Source organism: Delphinapterus leucas, chromosome 1 (assembly GCF_059928025.1).
Source record: "Delphinapterus leucas isolate spDelLeu-1000000601 "Yukka" chromosome 1, BTC_Dleu_Yukka2, whole genome shotgun sequence".
In the NCBI taxonomy this organism is placed as follows: Eukaryota; Metazoa; Chordata; class Mammalia; order Artiodactyla; family Monodontidae; genus Delphinapterus; species Delphinapterus leucas.
This window is the reverse complement of record NC_143129.1, coordinates 30,051,964-30,070,698: the sequence shown is the minus strand read 5'-3', so window position 1 is coordinate 30,070,698 and position 18,735 is coordinate 30,051,964. Positions and strand designations below refer to the sequence as shown.

The window sequence follows — 18,735 nt, the reverse complement described above, 5'->3', positions numbered from 1 at the left end:
GATATTAAATTTTACTAATTAGTCAATGAGAACAATATGATATTGGTATAGAAATAGACAGCTGTAGCAGAATAGAGTGCCCAGGAGCAGATCCAAGTGTATTAGTGTCTTAAAATACAATGAGGGGGCATTTCAGTTAAACTGGGGGAAAGAATGGAATATTTAACTACTTGTTTTAGATAATTGACTCTCTGTTTATAAGAAAATAGTCTTCATACCTTGTACAAAAATAAATTTCAGACAAATGAATGAATGAACCTGATTAAAAGGTTGGGTTCTTTTCCTTTAAGAGCCTGCAGCAATACCCTCTTCTTATCCCTGTCAAAGATTTATATTACACTGAAATTGCCCATTAATTTGTGTTTTCTTCTTCATTAGATTGTAAATACCGTGAAGGCAAGAATTATGTCTAATTTATTGTAGTATCTCCATTGCATAAGTGTATTGTTAGCACATAGTAGGTTCTTAAGTATCTGTGGACTTAGCAAATGAATTTATTTGTCCCTTTCTTATTCTGTATTCTATTTTCCATTCCCAAGAAAATTATCTACAGAATAAAATATATTATAGAAAGCTATTCACTTGGGTCTTAAACTTGTAGTAGTAATATAGTCGAGAGGCCAGGAGCCTGGGTTAGGATTGTTGGTAGTGGGTAGGGATGGAAGTAGATGGACTTCACAGAGATTTAGCAGGGAGTAGACTCAACAAGACCTTGATGATTTAGTTGAATGTTGTAGTGAACAAAGGAAAAAACATAAGAGAATGACTTAGAGACATTCATTGGGATATGTTATAGAGGAAAAGGGGCTTTTTTCGTATGTGAGGTTATTACTTGTTTGCCTTTCTGGATGCATTTTTGTCTCCCTAACACTAGAACCCTATTGCAAGTGTAGTTCATCTTCAACTCATTGCTTTTCTCTTGAGAAACTTTTGTGTTTTCTGCTTCTTGCTTCTCCCAGTTGCTGAATTCTGTCTTAACTACAGCTACTTTACCTCTGAGGACAAGGTGGGGAAAGAATGTGAGTAGGCAAAGCCAGAGCATTGTTTAGCAGCCAGCAGGAAAGGAAAACTAGGAATATTTATGTATTCATCATTTTTTATTCTATCTCAAGGACGTTGTTTACTGTAGAAGAGGTTCAGTAAGGCACACTGAAAGCTTGGAAGTGAAGGGATCCATGGGTTTATTAAGGGAAGCACATAGCAGTATGTGGATGAAAGTAGAAGATAGATGATGACTCAAGGAGCCTAAGTTTTAAATGGTGACCGTGGGTGGCAAAAGTACACTTCCAAGACAGGAAGGCCTTTGATGTAGAAGCCTTTGATCTCTTTATCCTCTGTTTGGTACCAAAAAATATCCTGATTGGCACCTAGTAAATGTTTATTGAAGAAATGAGTTATGTTATATGACTTTCTATGTATAAATATTAGACTCCAATTTTAATATAGACTTGTTTTTTGTTTGAAAACTTTCTGTGTTTGCTACTATACTCAAAGTACTTCTTTTTAAAGTAAGAGCTGTGGATTTCTGCTCTACATCCATTGCCAATTCTAGCAACATGTTTATGTTAACAAAATTTTATTACATTAAATTATTTTGTTCTAACCTTCTTGACAGAGACTGTTAAACATTAGGCCTAGTAAATATAGCAAGTAAACCATAGACCAGGATTTGAAATACATTGTTGCCCTAACTTTCAAAGATTTAAAACATGAAATAAGTTTCTTTTATTTAACAAAATTGCCCATGCTTGTAGTTCTAATGTATAGTAATAAGAATGTGGGGCCTCCCTGGTGGCACAGTGGTTGAGAGTCCGCCTGCCGATGCAGGGGACACGGGTTTGTGCCCCGGTCCGGGAGGATCCCACAGGCCGCGGAGCGGCTGGGCCCGTGAGCCATGGCCACTGAGCCTGCACGTCCGGAGGCTGTGCTCCGCAACGGGAGAGGCCACAACAGTGAGAGGCCCGCATACCGCAAAAACGAACAAACAAACAAACAAAAAAAGAATGTGAATTTTCTCAAGACTCTTTAACTCTTAATGTCAATAAGATATTACTTGGTAATATCCTTGAAATAATAACTCCATTCTATAATCAAATCACCTGAACTTTAAGACATTATAACTGACATTCTAAATATATTCAATTTACTAACCATCATGCTAAGTGCTATACTCTGAAGAAGGTATCATTATTGTAGTTATATAGATGAGAAAGTAAAGTGCCAAAGAAATTAATCTTTCAAAAGCCACTTATAACCCATAGTCAGAATTTGAATACAGGTCTCTCTGACTACAAAGTCCATCTTTCCACTATGTCTAGTTTTCACTCACTGTATGACATGACATAACATGACATAACATAATATACACATGTATATGTAATACATGTTTATAAGGCAATCCAGAAAATAACAAAAAGCTGTGACATAGTCTGTAATCTAACAACCCAGAGATAATCGCTGTCAACATTTTGGTGTATACTCCTTGTTTTTTCTTTTTTGGTGTACACACGCTGTAAAGGAACACTCTGTTGTTTTTATTTACATTACACACAGCACTCTCTGCACAGTACTTCACTTCTGACATTAGATGTGTGGGCTTTCCACACATCAAGCAGTTCTCCCACACTAGCTGGGTGTCCTATAATTTAACTCAATTCTGATGCTGTCTAACTGGAGATAGCATCAGATCTCACAGGTTGAGTGTTCAGTCCTGCAAGATGGCTCCCCATACTCCCCAGCCCGAAGTCCATGTTGTTACTTGTGCTTCTGACCTACAGGCTATAGGTCAGAGATTTCCACCACCCCTTCCTCTGATTCAGTTGCTTTGCTAGGACAGCTCACAGAACTCAGGAACAGCCCAACGAAAGAGATGTGTAGGGCAGGTATAAGGAAAGGGGCATGGAGCTTCATGCCCTCTCCAAGAATGTACCACTCTCCCAGCACCTCCACTTGTTTGCCAACCTGGGCACTGTCTAAACCCCATGCTGGTTTTTTATGAAGGCTTCATTACTTAAGCATGATTGATTAAATAATTGACCATTGATTTTTTTTTTAAATTGAAGTATAGTTGATTTACAATGTGTTAGTTTCTGGTGTACAGCAAAGTGATTCAGTTATTCTTATATATACATATATATATGTATATATACATATATATGTGTATATATATGCATATATATGTATATATACAATATATACATATATATTCTTATATATATATACATACATATTCTTTTCTATTATGATTTATTATAGAATATTGAGTATAGTTCTCTGTGCTGTACAGTAGGACCTTGTTGTTTATCTATTTTATGTACAGTAGCTTGTATCTGCTAATCCCAAACTCATAAGTTACCCTTCTCCCACCCCCTTTCCCCTTTGGTAACTATAAGTTTGTTTATGTCTATGTCTGTGAGTCTGTTTCTGTTTTGAACATAAGTTCATTTGTGTTACATTTTAGATTCTACATATAAGTGATATCTTGTGGTATTTGTCCTTCTCTTTCTGACTTAATTTCACTTAGTATGATAATCTCTAGGTCCATCCATGTTGCTGCAAATGGCATTATTTTATTCTTTTTTATGGCTTAGTGGTATTCCACTGTATATATATACCACATCTTCTTTATCTATTCATCTGTCCTTGGACATTTAGGTTGCTTCCATGTCATGGCTATTGTAAATAGTGCTGCTGTGAACATTGGGGTACATGTTTCTTTTTGAATTAGAGTTTTCTCCAGATACAAGCCCAGAAGTGGGATTGTTGGATCATATGGCCGTTGATGATTGATTCAACTTCCAGTCCCTTTCCCTGGAGGTCCGGGGTTGGGAGGTGAGGGTGTGAGACTGAAAGTTCCAATACCCTAATCTTGGTTGGTTCCCTGGCAACCAGCTCCCATCCTTAGGTTTCCTAGGGGTTTTCCAAAAGTCACCTCATTAACATAAACTTAGGTGTGGTTGAAAGGGACTTGTTATAAATAACAAAAGACACCTTTATCTTGTCACTTGGGAAATTCCAATGGTTTTAAGGAACTCTCTGCTCTATTCCAAAAAATATATATTTCTTATTATAAATCACAGTATCACACACACATACCCATAAGAGTTCCTATCTAAAATTAGTTGGCTTCTGTTTATGTATACTTAAGAAAAATCCATTCTGATACTTGCACAGTATCAGAAATGGGAAGAGAAGCATGTGGTGAGAATTGCTATATATTTTATATGCCAGTGGCTTCCAAATGCTGATCCAAGTGCTGGTCATAATAAAGTTGTTATTGGTTCAAGATGAAATAAGGAAAATGTAGTGAGATGAAGATGAATTTATTCAACGTAAATGACTGTCTTATTCTGAGTTTTAAAAATTTATTTGGAGAATTTAAATGTTTATTCTTCTATGAAATGTTGGTAAAACTGTGGTTTATTGTTGTAGTTGGTGATGATGTTACTTTTCCATATTTTTACTTTGCAAAAAACAACAAAGCAGCAGTGATAATCCTATATTGTTTCCTGCCCCAGTTTTTAGAAGATTTATTAACTGCTTTATGAAATTTTCAAGACTTATAAGTGACTGCTGCTGATCATCTTACCCAGCTCCTTGTTAATTAACAACAAAAGTATTTGATCCAGTGCTATTTGACCTTGGTTTACATTAGATACATTGTTTTTTCCCCCTTATTTATTGAGTACATTTTATTTTTCATTCTCAGTACCTGGTTATGGATTATTATGTTGGTGGGGATTTGCTTACTCTACTAAGCAAATTTGAAGATAGATTGCCTGAAGATATGGCTCGATTTTACTTGGCTGAGATGGTGATAGCAATTGATTCAGTTCATCAACTGCATTATGTACACAGGTGAGTAAGATGCAGTGAAGGAGCGGATTGTATAAATGTCAAAAGAGATGTTTCTGTAAGAAAGTGGTGATTTTGATGGCCATGGAAAACTTGCTTCTTTGTAAACTGTTTGACAGGTGTAATGATTTATTTTAAAAATGTCCTACAAATGTGTTATTTTGTATACCGTTTAAGATGGAATGAAAAAGCAGTCCATTTACAAAATGATTTTTGTGTAGGATTGTTCTTATGCCTGTTGACACATATTAAAAATCTCTGTAAACATCTCATAATAATTTATGTGTAGTAAAAAATGTTAAAACTTATTGGATGGTTTAAAAGGCAGTCTCACATTTTAAAAAGAAAGAAAGTAGGAAATCCTCACAAAGTTATTGGTGAATTGATCACTCAAATGAGAAAATCTTTGGGTTGTGCAAAATGTGAGAAAGAGTAAAGAGACGCTAAGGAGAAGCAGGGAAAGGGAAGGGATCCTGGCATGTTGGAAAGAAACAACCATTTTCTAAGACCATAGTTTGAAAACTTCAGCATGCGTCAGAATCATATGGAGGGCTGTTAAAACTCCAGAGTTTCTGATTGAGTAGGTTGGATGGGTCTGGGGACTTGGCATCTCTAACACCTTCCCAGGTGATGCTGCTGCTTCTGCCCCTGCTGGTCTAGTGACCTCACTCGTGATAACTTACGCTCAAAGACAGCAATGGCTCTTTCTTTTTTTTTTTTTTTTTTTTTGCGGCGTGCGGGCCTCTCACTATTGTGGCCTCTCCCGTCGCGGAGTGCAGGCTCAGCGGCCATGGCTCACGGGCCCAGCCGCTCCGCGGCATGTGGGATCTTCCCAGACCGCGGCACGAACCCGTGTCCCCTGCATCGGCAGGCGAACTCTCAACCACTGCGCCACCAGGGAAGCCTGGCTCTTTCTTTTTGAGTTGTGGGTAATGAGAGTAATCTCTGTGAAGAGCAAGAATGTAGGAAGAAGAAAAATTTTCTGTTTCAGAGTTTGTTTTTTTAAAGATTTGGGTATCTTATGCTGATTGATTTAATTAGTAGTGAAGTTTTAGGACATGATTAAAAGAAGAATAATTTGGTTAAAAAATTTTGTATTTTTCAGATCTCAGTTTGACTTTTCCTATTCACATGCTTTTCTCTGTCGATATCTGATAGTCACAAATTTTCTTGAAAGCAAAAACATGAACATACTTTGAAAACTGTAAAGCACAATGCAGTTTTTAAGATGGTATTGTTGTCTCAAGAGTGAATTATTTGGATGAGAAACTAAAGTGCTGTTTTGTTGCTTAAGCAGTAAGCCAAGATCCTAGCTGAGGACTGTCATTTAAAAATACTTTAAAAAATCACTTCATTGAACATTTAAAGAATGCTAGTCTTAGACTCGTGGAGTTTAGAGAAACCTTACTCAGTTCACATCTAAATTCGCAACAAGGACTTATTATTTCTGAAAATAATTCATCTAGATTAGAGATAGTAAATATGAGGTATTTCTGTTACCCTCCCTTCTGTCAGGCTGTGACAAATATTCTTAACTGATCACAGGACTCCTTCCCACTGACTATATATGCAGTCTTATAATTCTTCTCAGGACAGCATTCTTGGTAACAACTATCTTTCCGATATTGAAATGTGGATTGTAATCCATTTCAGCCCTGAGTGCTGCTTGAGTACCTCTAATTTTACAAGATACTTAATGTTAAATGAATCCTATTTATTCCATTGTTGGACAGCCCCAATGTTATAGAATTTTACTTTGTGTTAAGCTGAATTTCTTTTTCTCTTAATCATTGGTCCTAGTTTTGCCTTCAGAGCCACATATAATAATACAGTTTATCTTATAGTCATCATGCCTTCTGAAGTCATCTCTTCTTTAGGTTAAACATCTAAACATTTATAGTGTCTCTTGTCAAAATTGACAAACACATTTTCTCTCCCACTGTCTCACACACGTGTACACACACACACATACACACACACACACTCTTAGCCTGTGACCACTCCCACACCTCTTCTCCCTCCCTTCTTGTCTTTCCCTTTGCCTGTCAGTGGACATGTTCTGATGCATCGATGTGCTTCTTAAAATGTGATTCCCATTTTCTGGATAGAATATTTTCAGCAAATGCTTTACTGAGGAAATACTTATTGAGTCCTCTTTTATAAATAGCATTGTGCTAAACTATGTGAAATTTTAAGTAAGTGTAGCATACAGTCCTGACACTGAAGATGCTTCCAGTCTGTTGGGGGACACAAAACACAAGATATAAACAAAAATTTTGTTTAGCGTAGTGAAGATTTTTTTAAAGATAAAAGCAAGCTTATTTTAAAGTGTATATGGAAAGGCAACAACTAAAGTAGCTAAAATGATTTTGAAAAAGGAGAATAAATTAGGAAGAGTCACTCTACCTGATATTAGGACTTCCTATATCGCTATCTTAAGCTTGAGCAAGACGCTGGTAATGGTGGAGGAATAAGCGCATAGACCACTAGACAAAACAGAGGACCCAGACAGGGGCTAACACAAATAGCTCCCAACTGATTCTGACAGAGTTGCAAAAGCAGTTCAGTGGAGGAAACATAGTCTTCAACAAACGGGCTAGAGTAATAGGCAGAAAAACCAAACTTCCCTAAACCTCACACAAATACAAAAAAATAATTCACAATGGATCATTGGTTTAAATGTACAGTGTAAAAGTATAAAAGTTTTAGAAGAAAACAATGGAGAACATCTTCTGGACTTCGGGTTTGGTAAGGAGTTTTTAGATACGACACCAAAAACATGGTCCCTAAAAAAAAAACTAGTGAAGAGGACTTCATCAAAATTAAAAACGTGTTCTACATAAGATTCTGGTAAGAAGATAAAAAGGCAAGCAATAGAAGGGGAGAAGATATTTGCAAACCACACATCTGACGAAGGCCTTATATGTAGAATTTTTGTAAAAAAAACCTCTCAAAACAAAATTTAAAAATCTTGAACAGTCCAATTATAAAATGGGCAAAAGACATGAACAGACATTTCACCCAAGGGGAGATAGAGATGTCAACTAAGCACATGAAAAGATGTTCAACGTCATTAGCCATTAGAAAAATGCAGATTAAAACTACAACGAGATATCAATGAGAAGGTATTAGAATAACTAAAATAAAAAGTAGTGGTAATACTGAATGCTGATATGCAGAGAAAGTAGATCTCTCACACGTTGCTGATAAGAATGTGTACAGCTACTCTGGAAAACAGTTTGAAAGTTTAAAAAAAAATTAAACATGTACTTACTGTGTGACCCAGCAATTACATTTTAAGCTATTTATCCCAGAAAAATTAAATCTTATATTCACAGAAAAACCTGTACATGAATGTTCATAGCAGCTTTATTTGTAATAGCAAAAAGCTGGAAGCAGCCTAGATGCCCTTCAGTGGGTGATGGTTGAACAAACTCTGGTATATACATGTAACAGATTATTACTCAACAATAAAAAGGAATGAATTACTGATACATGCAGCAACCTGGATGGACCTTAAGGGCATTATGCTTAGTGAAAAGAACTAAAACTCAAAATGTTACATATTGTATGATTCCATTTATGTAACATTCTTGAAATACCAAAACTACAGAGATAGAGGACAGATTAATGGTTTCCAGGGGAGGGGGGCAGGGAAGAGTGTGGGGAGTGAGAGGGAATATAAAAAGACAGCATGAGGGAATTTCCTAGTGCTCCAGTGGTTAAGACACCACGCTTCCACTGCAGGGGGCATGGGTTCGATCCCTGGTCAAGGAACTAAGATCCCACATGCTGCGCTGCGTGGCCAAAAAGGCAGCAAGAGGGAGTTCTTTTTTGTGGTGATGGAACAGTTGTGTATCTTGATTGTGGTAGTAGTTACACAAATCTGTGAGTGGGATAAAATTGCATGGAACTACATACACATACACGAAGGTTGAAACAAAGGATGGAAACTGACTAAGGTCTATAATCTAACATTAATGTACAGGTGTCAGTTTCCTCATTTTACTATTGTGCTACAGCTATACTATGTTATAGGGAGTAAGGGGGGAAGCTGGGTAGAAGGGTAATGGGACTCATTGTACTGTTTTTGCAATTTGCTTTGAGTGTGCAATGACTTCAAAATAATAAGATTTTAAGGAAAAAAGTAATTTGATTACTTGTTCTTCTGAAGTCTGGAAACCAAACCCAGAAGTTCTTTATGTTACATATGCAATTCTTATAAACTTTGGTGAATTCCTCAAGATTGACAGATTTGCTTAGGTTCCTGGCCTGCCAGGAAGTGATTTTTCTTACCACCTGTAAGGCTGATATCTGTAATTCAAGTATGTGGGTGCCATTAACACATAGATGATACGCAAATCATGGGATAAGCTGAGTTGACTCTGTGAAACAGAGTCAGTATTGAAGAGGATCCAGGACTGAGCCCTGAAGAGCTGCAGTTTTTGGAGACTGGGTGGAGTAGGAGTAGTCAAGGAAGCAAACTAAGAAGGAACAGCTAGAGGTTAGGAACAGCCAGAGCTTAGGAGGAAAATAATGAGAGTGTAGATAAGGCGTCTTATGGGAAATAAAAGTAAATCATCATTGGGCTTCCCTGGTGGCGCAGTGGTGGAGAGTCCGCCTGCCGATGCAGGGGACACGGGTTCGTGCCCCGGTCCGGGAAGATCCCACATGCCGCGGAGCGGCTGGGCCCGTGAGCCATGGCCGCTGAGCCTGCGCGTCCGGAGCCTGTGCTCCGCAACGGGAGAGGCCACAACAGTGAGAGGCCCACGTACCACAAAAAAAAATAAAAATAAAAAAATAAAAAATGTAAATCATCTTTCCCTTTATATTTAATTACATTAGTGTCCTAGGTGACACATTTCAAGCAAACATTTAATAATCTCTTTTTCTTGTGGATACTTCTGTCCCGGGTGTTGGGGGCAGCTGTAAGATATCCCTTGCTTTTATGTTTAGTAATATAATATGCTCTTTACTTTCAATTTATTGTCTTTTGAAAGAAGATGTTTAACAAAATACTTATGCTTCATAGTTGTGCCCAAGTTGGACAAATTTTTAATTTTGTAAATTCATTCATCGTGAAAGTTTTGTTCAATCAGTACTGTTTTCCCAGTGTTCTAGCTACTTTCTTGGGTGAGAGAGACAACAGAAATGAAAGAAATACCCCCTCATTTTGAGAAGTTACGTGGATAAATTTAACAGTAATAATAGAGAGCAATTAAATGATGACGAAACCATGTTAAAAAAAGTAGTAAAGTTGTATACTAAACATTGTGGAGATGTAAAATAAAAGAATAAATAAGTTAGGCGAACAGGTGAATCAGGAAGACCTCTTGGGAAAAAGCCACGTATATGATAGGAAGAAGACATTTCAAGAGATTGAATTAGCTTAGCTAAGGAAGGAGAACCCAAGTAAACACGATACACAGAGAATAACCATTAAGGTTCAGAAGTAATATATTATTATTTTAATGTTAAAGATAGCACTTGAATACTTAGAAAAATACAACACAGGTTACTCTTGAACATTGTGGGAGTTAGGATTTTGACACTCATACAGTTGAAAATCCACCTATAACTTTATAGTCTGCCCTCTGTATCCTTAGTTCCACCCTTATCCTTAGTTCTGCCATATTTGAGGCTCCTCCATCTGTAATATTTACTATTTTAAAAAGGTCATGTGTAAGTAGACCCACCCAGTTCAAACCAAACGTTGTTCAAGGGTCAACTGTATCAAAAAATATCAGCATTATAAAAGCATGTCCATTTTTTCCCTTTGCTTTTAACAAAATGGTTTCCCCCCCGCGTTTATTGAAATGCTATTTTAGCAGTCATAAAATATCTTCTTTTCAGTCATCTCTCAACTCAGATATTAGACTTTGCCATAGGTGCACTTTAATTTTCACCTTAAAGTTTGAAATGCCAGCATTTCCATTTGTTATTTGCTGAATAAGCAGTTTGCATTTTCAGCGTATGTCCTCTCTTTTCAATCATTTATTTGCTTATATGCAAAATTTTGTGAATAGAGGTTATTTCTAACAACTACACAGCATCATTGGGTGTATCTGACTCAGGTCGATTAAAGTGTGTGCCAAATACTGGGTTATGGTAAAGTAAGCCCTAATTATAGGTTGAAAAAAAACCCAACTTATTTCTGAATAAATATGCTAACTAAACTAAGCAGTAGACTTTGTGTTCAAGTTGTCAGCTACAACTTCAAAAATGCTAATAATGAAAGACACACAATCGCACTAGAACAGTCTAATTAATTGATCTCATTACAAATATTGTGTTTGATTATCTTGCGGTTTAGTTTCAGATGACAGAAATGGAAAGATGAGGACTCCTGTGGTATTCTTCAGTACCATATAGATACTCTACATAGATAACCAAAATGTCACCTTCTGATACCTTGTGTCCTTCAGGGACTAAGCTCTTAGGAACCTTGATTTCTGTTTCTAGAATAGTTTTCTATAACACCATTTTAAGAGTACTGCACATTTTGCCTCCAAACTTGAAGTACCTTGCTTGAAACTACTTTGATTGAGAAGGGAAGGTCTTTGATGGTTGGCAGATTGTTCTGTTACAAACATCAATGATATTATAAAGTATACAACACTTTAAAGTTGTATACTTTTAGAGAGAATTAGATATGTGTACATAATCTGCAGAGATAATTTCCTTTATGATGGAGCACTTAGCATTTTGCAAAAGGAAAAAATATTTTAAAGTTCTTAGTGAAAATAGATATCCATATAGTCAGATCATGGTAGACTAAACTTTTAAAGCAGTTTAAAAAAATGGAGAATTCCCTCTCCATTTTAAACCCTTCAAAGGCAATTTAAAAAAATGATATAAAAATCACAAACTTTTGTTGGCTCTACTCATAATTGCACTAGATATTATCTTTGATAATTAACATTTGAAATCATTGTTGTATTGCTGCTTCATATGATTTTTTTTCCAAACTTTTTTCACCCTTAGGAAAGAATGATCTCTGCTTTTTGTATAACTTGCCAGTGGTATTCAGGGGATCTGCGTAAAAATTGCTGTGAGATTAAATTATAAATAATCTTCTTTAACAGCTTTATTGAGATATAAATCACATATCATACTAGTCAGTCGTTTAAAGTATACAGTGGTTTTTACTATATTCGCAGATAAGTGCAACTATCACCTCAGTCCATTTTTATATTTAAAAACTTCTTTAAGTGTAGTTGATTTACAATATTATATTAGTTTTACGTGTATAAAATGGTGATTCAAAGTTTTTATAGATTATACTCTATTTGTGGTTATTATAAAATATTGGCTGTAGTCCCTGTGCTGTACAATATATCCTTGTAGTTTATTTTATACATAGTAGTTTGTATCTCTTAATTCCCTACCCCTATCTTACCCCCCACCTCCACTGGTAACTACTAGTCCGTTCTCTATATCTGTGAGCCTGTTTCTTTTTTGTTATATTCATTCATTTATCTTATTTTTTAGATTCCACATATAAGTGATAACATACATATTTGTCTTTCTCTGTCTGACTTATTTCACTAAGCATGATAGCCTCCAGGTCCATCCATGTTGTTGCAAATGGCAAAATTTCACTCTTTATAATGGCTGAATAGTATTCCATTTTGTGTGTGTGTGTGTGTGTGTATACCACATCTTTATCCATTCATCTATTGATAGACAATTAGGTTGTGTCCGTGTCTTGGCTATTGTAAATAATGCTGGTATGAACATTGGGGTGCATGTATCTTTTCAAATTAGTGTTTTTGTTTTCTTCAGATACATACCCAGGCATGGACTTGCTGGATTATAGGATAGTTCTATTTTTAGCTTTTTGAGGAACATCCACACTGTTTTCCACAGTGGCTATACCAGTTTACATTCCCGCCAACAGTGTATGAGGGTTCCCTTTTCTCCACATCCTTGCCAACACGTGTTATTTGTGGTTTTTTGATGTTATCCATTCTGACAGGTGTGAGGTGATTATTTCATTGTGGTTTTAATTTGCATTTCTCTGCTGATTAATGATGTTGAGCATCTCTTTTGTGCCTGTTGGCCATCTGTATGTCTTCTTTGGAAAAATGTCTATTTGGGTCTTATGCCCCCTTTTAAATTGGGTTGTTTGTTTCCTTTTTTTTTTTTTTGCGGTACGCGGGCCTCTCACTGTTGTGGCCTCTCCCGTTGAGGAGCACAGGCTCTGGACGCGCAGGCTCAGCGGCCATGGCTCATGGGCCTAGCCGCTCCGCTGCATGTGGGATCTTCCCGGACCGGGGCACGAACCCGTATCCCCTGCATCGGCAGGCGGACTCTCAACCACTGCGCCACCAGGGAAGCCCGCCCTGTTTTCTTGATATTGAGTTGCATGAGCTGTTTATATATTTTGGATATTAACCCCTTATTGCTCCCATTCAGTAGGTTGTCTCTTTATTCTGTCAGATTTCCTTTGCTGTGCAAATGCTTTTAAATCTAATTAGATCCCATTTGTTTATTTTTGCTTTTATTGCCTTTGCCTTTGCCTTTTGTGTTTCCATACAAATTTTAAGTTGTTCTAGTTCTGTGAAAAATGCCATGGGTATGTTGATAGTGATTGCATTGAATCTGTAGATTGGCTTGCGTAGTATGGTCATTTTTATGATATTCTTCCACTCCATGAATACAGTATATCTTTCCATCTGTTTGTGTTGTCTTCAGTTTCTTTCATCAGTATCTTATAGTTTTCTGAGTACAGGTCTTTTACCGCCTTAGTTAGCCTTATTCCCAGGTATTTTATTCTTCTGATGAGATTGTAAATGGGATTGTTTCCTGAATTTCTCTTTCTGACAGTTTGTTGTTAGTGTATGGAAATGCAACAGATTTTTGTAAATTAATTTTGTATCCTGCAACTTTACCAGATTCATTGATGAGCTCTAGTAGTTTTTTGGTGGTGTCTTTAGGATTTTCTATGTATAGTATCATGTCATCTGCAGAAAGTGACAGTTTTACTTCTTCCCTTCCAATTCAAATCCTTTTTATTTCTTTTTCTTGTCTGATTGCTGTGGCTAGGACTTCTAATGTTATATTGAGTGAAAGTGGCAAGAGTGGGCATCCTTGTCTTGTTCGTGACCTTACGGGAAATGCTTTCAGCTTTTCACCACTGAGTATGATGTTAGCTGTGGGCCTATCATATATGGCCTTTATTATGTTGAGGCATATTCCCTCTGTGCCCTCTTTGTGCAGAGTTTTTATCATACATTGGTGTTGTATTTTGTCAGAAGCTTTTTCTGCATCTATTGAGCTGATCATATGATTTTTGTTCTTCAGTTTGTTAGTGTGGTATATCACTTTGATTTGCAGACCATACTTGCATCCCTGGGATAAAACCCACTTGACCATGGTATATGATCCTTTTAATGTGTTGCTGGATATGATTAACTAATATTTTGTTGGGGATTTTTACGTCTATGTTCATCAGTGACATTGGCCTGTAGTTTTCCTTTTTTGTGATATTGTTGTCTGGTTTTAGTATCAGGGTGATGCTGGACATGTAGGATGTAGCGGAAGTGTTCCTTCCTCTTAGGTGTTTTGGAGTAGTTTGAGAAGTGCAGATGTTAACTCTTCTTTAAATGTTTGGTAGAATTCACATGTGAAGACATCTGGTCCTGGACTTTTGTTTGTTGGGAATAAAGAGTTCATTTTGTTTGTTGAGAGAAAGAGTTCATGCTTGAACTCTTTCTTGGGTAGGCTGCCTGTCTACACTTTTCTTAATTCTTCTGGCGTTTTATCTTGTTTCTTCATTTGTAACATGTTCCTCTGTCACCTCAATTTGCCTAATTTGCTGTCTTTGTTTCTATGTATCTGGGAGGTTAGTTATATTTTCCAACCTTGGAGAAGTGGCCTTCTGTAGGAGATGTCCTGTGTGACTCCCCTTTGGTCACCAGAGCTATATGCTGTAGGGGTACCCCTGTGTGGGCTGTGCGGATCCTTCTGTTGTGGTGGGCTGAATACTGTGGATGGTCTTGTAGGCATGGTTGGTCGGGCCATGTCACAAGGCAGATGGTTGTAGAACTCCAGGGGACCCCAGGGCTAGTGCTGGCTCGTTGGGTGGGGTCTGGGTCTAGGCAATTCCAGAGCTGTTGCTCACCCACTGGTAGGTGGAGCCAGGTCCTGGGGTTAATGCTGGCCCACTGGTGGTCAGAGCTGGGTCCTGGGGTCTGGCAGCAGGGCTAGAGGTCCCAGAGCTGGTGTCAGACTGCTGTGGATGGGGCTGGCTCCTGACACAGCTGGCTGTGGGGTACAGGGTGTCCCAAATCTTGTGTCAGCCTGCTAGTGAGTAGGACTGCATCCTGGGGCTAATAAGCTAGAGGGAGGATTCCAAAATGGTGCTTGCCAGCACTAGTGTCCACGTGGTAGAATGGAGCTCCCCAGATTGGCTGCTGCCAGTATCTAAGTCCCCAGAGTGAAGTTTCAGTCACTTCCTGCCTCTCCAGGAGACTCTCCAAGGTCAGCAGGTAGGTCTGACCCAGGCTCCTTTCAGATTACCGCTTCTTCCTGGGTCCTGGAGAATGTGAGATTTTGTGTGTGCCCTCTAAGAATAGAATCTGTATTTCCCACAGCCCTCTGGTCTCCCAAAAGTAAGCCCCACTGGCCTTCAAGGCTAAACATTCTGGGGGCTCCTCTTCCCAATAAGGGACTCCTGGGCTCAGGAGCCCAATGAGGGGCTCAGACCCCTCACTCCTTGAGGAGAACCTCTGCAATTGTAATTACCCTCCCGTTTGTGTGCCAGCCACCCTGAGATACGGGTCTTTGCTATACCGTGACTCTGCCTCTCCTACCCGACTCATTGTGGTTCCTTCTTTAAATCTTTAGTTGTAGTGATCTTTTCTGGTAGGTTCCAGTTTTGCATCAATAGTTGTTCTATAAATAGTTGTAATTTTGGTGTGCCCACGAGAGGAGGTGCGCTCAGGGTCTTCCTACTCCACCATCTTGGGAACTCTGTCCACCTCAGCCCAAAACCATTTTCATCACTTCAAAAAGAAACCCCAGGGGCTTCCCTGGTGGCACAGTGGTTAAGAATCCACCTGCCAATGCAGGGGACACCGGTTTGAGCCCTGATCTGGGAAGATTCCACATGCCGTGGAGCAACTAAGCCTGTGCACCACAACTACTGAGCTTGCGCTCTACAGCCCGCGAGCCACAACTACTGAAGCCCGCATGCCTAGAGCCCGTGCTCTGCAACAGCAGAAGCCACAGCAATGAGAAGCCTGCTCACTGCAACGAAGAATAACCCCTACTCGCCGCAACTCGAGAAAGCCTGTGCGCAGCAGTGAAGACCCAACACAGTCAAAAAATAAATAAATAAGTAAATAAGTAAGTAAATTCTTTAAAAAAGAAACCCCATACCTTTAAGTTCTCACCTCCCTATTCCCCTATTTCCCCAGCCCTAAGCAACCATTAATCTACTTTCTATCTGTATAGATTTGCCTGTTCTGGACATTTAATGTAAATGAAATCATATAACATGTCTCGTTTGGCTGCCTTATTTCACTTAGCTTAGTATTTTTGAGGTTCAGTTGTGTTGTCTCAACCACGTTGACTGTCTGTTAAAACTAAAACGCTAACATTTTCCAGAGATTTTTGATAGAACGCAGAGTATACATGACATAACATCACAGTGCACACGATACAACCCCAAATTACTCAATCTATCAGGAAATTATGATTCAGTCTCAAGAGAAAAAGTTGACTTATCCACCTGAAGAGTCATTAGGACTAAGAATTATCAGACAAAACCTTTAAAGAAGGACTTATTTTAAATGTACTCCACAAAGTGAAGGAAAACACGTTTGAAATGAATGAATGATGGAAAATCTCTGCAATGAAATAGATAATATAAAAGAACCAATGGGAATTTCAGAGCAGAAAAATACAGTATCTCTAAAAAAAATTCACTGAGTGGTTTCAATATCAAAAGGAGGTTTATAGGAAAAAGTCAGTGAAATTGAATATAGATCAGTGGAAGTATCCTATGAAGAACAGAGATGAAAAGATTGAAAAAGTAAAGGTGAATAAAAAGATCTATCATATATATAATTGGAGTCCCAGAAAGAGAGCAGGGAGGGAACAGAAGTTTAGGAACAGCCCTAAACTTCTCAACTTTGGAGAAATATATGAATTTATAGAATCAACAATTGCAGCACCAAAACAATATAAATTCAAAGAAAATCACACTTAGCACCTTATAATCAATTAATGGAAAGGATAATGAAGTAGTCTTGAAAGCATCTATAGAGCTAAAAGACATGAGTTTTCATATCTAAAGGGTCCACTATACTCAAGCCAATTATGGGATATAGACCCACTCAAGGCACATCACATTCCTAAGGATGGTACAGATGAACTAATGTAAACAAATATATATATGCCAGAACTAATATAAAGAATATGTGTAATGAATGATCACTTTGTAATTTGTTACATGCTTCGTTAAGGTATAGGATAGTGTACATTATCAAATTACTTATTTATTTATATATTTGCCTCATATTTTCCACTAGTTTTTAAGCTTCTGGAGGCAGAGACTGTGATGTTTTCATCTAATGTATTCAGTGGATATATTTTATTATGTATCTCTGGAGGCTTCTTCTTCTAGAACCGTGTGTTTTTTTCAAGGTCTTGTTACTGGGTTACGGGTTAATAGGTTGCTGCAACATAGCATTCCCATTGTCAAGTCATATTTTAGGAACAGTTACTGTTGCATCTAGTATTTAGACTACACATAGGCTTAAAAAAGAGTTACATCAGTTATTGTGTAGCGCCCACTGGATTGTATTTCCTCATAGTGTAGTTATGTATCTAGTCATTTAATTTATTCCTTTCTTTCTCACCTCATTCCATAATGGATTTAGGTAGTTTAAAATGCATACAGTAAAACACTGGCAAAATATAGGTACAAGTAAAGAAACATGAGATAGAACTTGCAATTAAAAGTAAAGAACCTAAACCAGGAAAAAATAACTAATGAGCAGAAGTTGTCATTATGCTTTCATATTTTTCATGCTTACCTTTACTTGTTTTACTTGGTATAGCTTATTCATATAAAAATGCTCACATTTCAGATCAGACGAGGATCCTAAGGTCTCAGGCACACTAACTTTTTGTTGGATAGAATCTGTCTCTGAAGGCAAATTAGGTCGGTTTTGTGGAACGTAATGGAGTATGTGTGCTTTGCTGTGTTTGTTTTAAACATTAAGTACTGGCTTAAATAAATTCTTAGGATGGAAAGTATTTTTTTTGAAGTATTCTCTCCTTACCCTAGTCCAAAAATAAAAGGCAAAAAATAATTCGCTTGTTATTCATGGATTTCCTCATAACTCGTACTTTTTCCCCATGGAATTTATTCAATATTCAGGATTTATAATTACAGTTTTTATTAACCTCATCTACTTAATGTTAGTACTGTTTTATAGAATATGGTTAACTCTTGGGTAAAGTGTACTGATGCATTACAGGAAATGGATCAAACCTATTTTAATAGAAGTTGTTGAGGGAAATAACACAGAATTCAATTCTAAAGAGTTTTTTTATCCCTTATCCCATAAGATTTTATGAAGGATAGCTATGTGCTCAGCCTCCACGAGGGCTTCAGGCAGATTTCGTCTCTTTAAGCTTGGATTTATGGTATGATTTGTCTGTTATTCTCTTGGTATATGTAAAATCATTACACTTTTACTATGAGATAGAAAAACTTTGAAGCCTGACGCTAAGATAAAACTCCTTTCAGTCCCCCACAGTCCTGAGTCTCATTTAAAAACTAGAATTTTTGATGCTGCTAATGGAGGAGGTATTTGTATAATATCTTGAAATTACTAAAGAATAGATAATTTTATAGTTAGAAAT

The 18,735-nt window shown here is 37.5% G+C and overlaps 1 protein-coding gene across 23 annotated transcripts in view; it reads left to right on the top strand.

Moving 5' to 3' along the window:
- The window catches only part of CDC42BPA (CDC42 binding protein kinase alpha), a 326,652-nt gene that overhangs the window by 124,890 nt on the left and 183,027 nt on the right, over positions 1–18,735 (top strand). For all 23 annotated transcript variants that reach the window (XM_089907512.1, XM_089907440.1, XM_089907467.1 and 20 more), the window contains exon 5: positions 4,709–4,857. In XM_089907512.1, coding sequence (XP_089763638.1) covers positions 4,709–4,857 — 149 coding nt within the window. The remainder of the gene's footprint in view (positions 1–4,708; positions 4,858–18,735) is intronic.